Source organism: Antrostomus carolinensis, unplaced genomic scaffold, assembly GCF_000700745.2.
Source record: "Antrostomus carolinensis isolate BGI_N321 unplaced genomic scaffold, ASM70074v2 scaffold19581, whole genome shotgun sequence".
NCBI classification, from domain to species: Eukaryota; Metazoa; Chordata; class Aves; order Caprimulgiformes; family Caprimulgidae; genus Antrostomus; species Antrostomus carolinensis.
In genome coordinates this window covers 47,278-49,861 of record NW_010295038.1, presented here as the reverse complement: position 1 = coordinate 49,861, position 2,584 = coordinate 47,278, and the positions used below count along the sequence as shown (strand labels likewise).

Genomic DNA, 2,584 nt, shown 5'->3' with positions numbered 1-2,584 from the left:
TGCACACATCGTCTGACTGTTGTTAACAGGGGACAGGCATTTTACTCACATGAAGGCAGAGCAGTCTGGCTTAATTTCAAACTGAGAAGGAGCAAAGGCTGACTGCTCCAAGTACAGGGACGAGCACCTCAAGGCAGACGGTGATATGGGGGCAGTAGCGTGGTGAGGAGGGGCAGCACGGTCACACAGCGAAGAGCAACATACAGTCATTGAATATCTCCTCAGGAATATCGCCACTGCTTTAAAATACTGGTTTATGGCTTCTATGGGTCCTTATAGCTAGGAGGCTTTTTCTAATACTTGTCAAAATTGTCAAAATATCTGCCAGATAAGCGTTACTAACATATTACCTTTTTTCCTTGGCAATTTATCTTCTTCCATAATTACACACAGACTTCAGTAATAGTGATTTTTTTCAAGGCACTTAAAAGAAGTACAATCAGATTACTTGATTGCAGGAGCCTTCCTAAAACTCTCATTTTAAACCTAAAAGGTTCTTAGCATTATGGAACATCCTCCACAGCAACACACCTTTCTGGGAACTTAGAAAAGTTATGGCTTTTTATTTTTATTTAAAAAAAAATAAAGGAGAAGTCAGGTTGCTTATACAGTATCTTGAATAAAACCTGTACAAAGGTATAGATAAGTGTCTAAAACATTTGTGCAAACAAGTGTATTACGCTGTTTGTCTTTGCAGTCCTTAAATATATTAAAATCCTTTGAAACTATCACTGTAGCAATGTCACATACATTGTTTTATTAAAATAACATTATTTTACATATAGAAACCTTTCAATGAAAATGAGACTTCTCGCTGTTCAGACACCTTAATTTATTCATACTTAATGCTGAGTTCAGAAATAATAAAACTTGTACTACAAGTTCATACTTAGTGGTGCACAAAAACTGTTATAAAACGTCCTTGAAGGTTCTTCCTTCTGGGACCTCATCGCTCTTTTATATAAGAAACAATTGACATAATAATGAAATAGAGACGGAAACAAAAGAGAAAATAGTAATATCTGAAATAAAACAAGTGTAGTGACAACATATCTTTCTCTGACTACAAATATGCACTCAGTTTTGTTTTGTCCAAGGCAATTCAATACTTAATCAGAGCCACTGAATAATTATCTATTCCAGTGAGAAAAACATTTGGAAGTAGTAAGTTGGGATTTCCCTGCTAATAGCAGAAAGTAAAATGAGAGTTTAAAAGGCTACGGTAATTAAAAGGATGCAGAGCTCAGGGATTTGAGTTAAGAGGCAGGAATTTTCAAGACTTTCTATATTTAGTACTCTTCATGGTGTTCTTACGTAAGAAATGTTCATCAGGATGAAGCTTGGACAAGTTCCACTTAAAATCATTCTCACAGGCAATGGCTCTTCTGAGTCAAGTTCTCCCAGCACAACCGAACTGGCAGCCTAATGACATTGAGTGGAATAGGATCATGACTGTGAGCCTATATGCTTGACCAGTTCCCTCCAAACCAATCTGAGATACATTTGTAACCAGAAAAAAGTGTTAAAAATTCTGCCTACAGAGAACATGAAGTAACTGCCTTCATAGCTCTTTGCAAAGAAAGTATCGCTTTGATGTGAAAATGATGTGATGAGAAAATGTTACCTTATTGCTATTACAGGACATGATTTAAAAAAAAAAATAGGAAATTGTAACATTTTCTCATATACGTACAACTTCCCTAAAACTTGTTCTGTCACTGTGAAATGCATCTGCTTCATTCAGCAAAACCAATACAATAGGGAAACATAATTTTCCAACAGCATGGAAATATTTATAAAACATCAGTATAGATCTTCATTATTGCTCTACAGTAAAACCATGTTGTATTTGCTCAGGCAGCACTTCCATTAAAGCCACTGTGCCTCCAGTTGGGAGTCTGTGCATAGACAACGTCAGATCTGGGCCCACAGAAAGTACGTCTGTAGCTTTTGTCATTCTCAAGCAATAAACCATCAAGGAGAAGGAAGATGCCGCATTTGTAGAATAACAGCAGGCAAGAAGAATGACTGTATTTGCCTTTGTTTTCCATAGGAAACAATGATGGATCATGCGCTGCGCACAATCTCATATATCGCCGATATTGGTAACATTGTGGTTTTAATGGCACGCCGCCGTATGCCAAGATCAGCCTCTCAAGACTGTATTGAAACAACACCTGGTGCCCAGGAAGGAAAAAAGCAGTACAAAATGATATGCCATGTCTTTGAATCAGAGGATGTAAGTAAATGGAATTAAATTTATTTAAAGAACGTACGCTATTTAGAGAATCTCTGAAATCACATCTAATTTTTTGAATTAATTTTTGTTGTCAGTAATCTTTTGTGATTGAAGTTACAGGTAATCTGTGGCAACATTAGTAAGCTGTTTGCCCATATTCATATCTCTTTTCTGTCTCCACAAATTCATGTCTCTTTCTCAGTCCCAAAATATCCACTCTTTGCTTCGTGTTATAGAAGCATTTGTGTTCTTTCAACACTGCTTCCCTAAATGCTACTTATTTGGAGTTGTCTGGAAGTCAATGTCCATTCATGGCCAAAATTACTTTATGAAATATCAAATTAA

The 2,584-nt window shown here is 36.5% G+C and overlaps 1 protein-coding gene across 1 annotated transcript in view; it reads left to right on the top strand.

The window, feature by feature from the left end:
* The first annotated feature begins 2,059 nt into the window (after window positions 1-2,059).
* LOC104532604 (amyloid-beta A4 precursor protein-binding family A member 2) overlaps window positions 2,060-2,584 on the top strand; it is a 16,444-nt gene continuing 15,919 nt past the window's right edge. Inside the window, exon 1 of the mRNA XM_029087441.1 lies at window positions 2,060-2,239. Within this exon, the coding sequence (XP_028943274.1) occupies window positions 2,060-2,239 (180 nt within the window). The remainder of the gene's footprint in view (window positions 2,240-2,584) is intronic.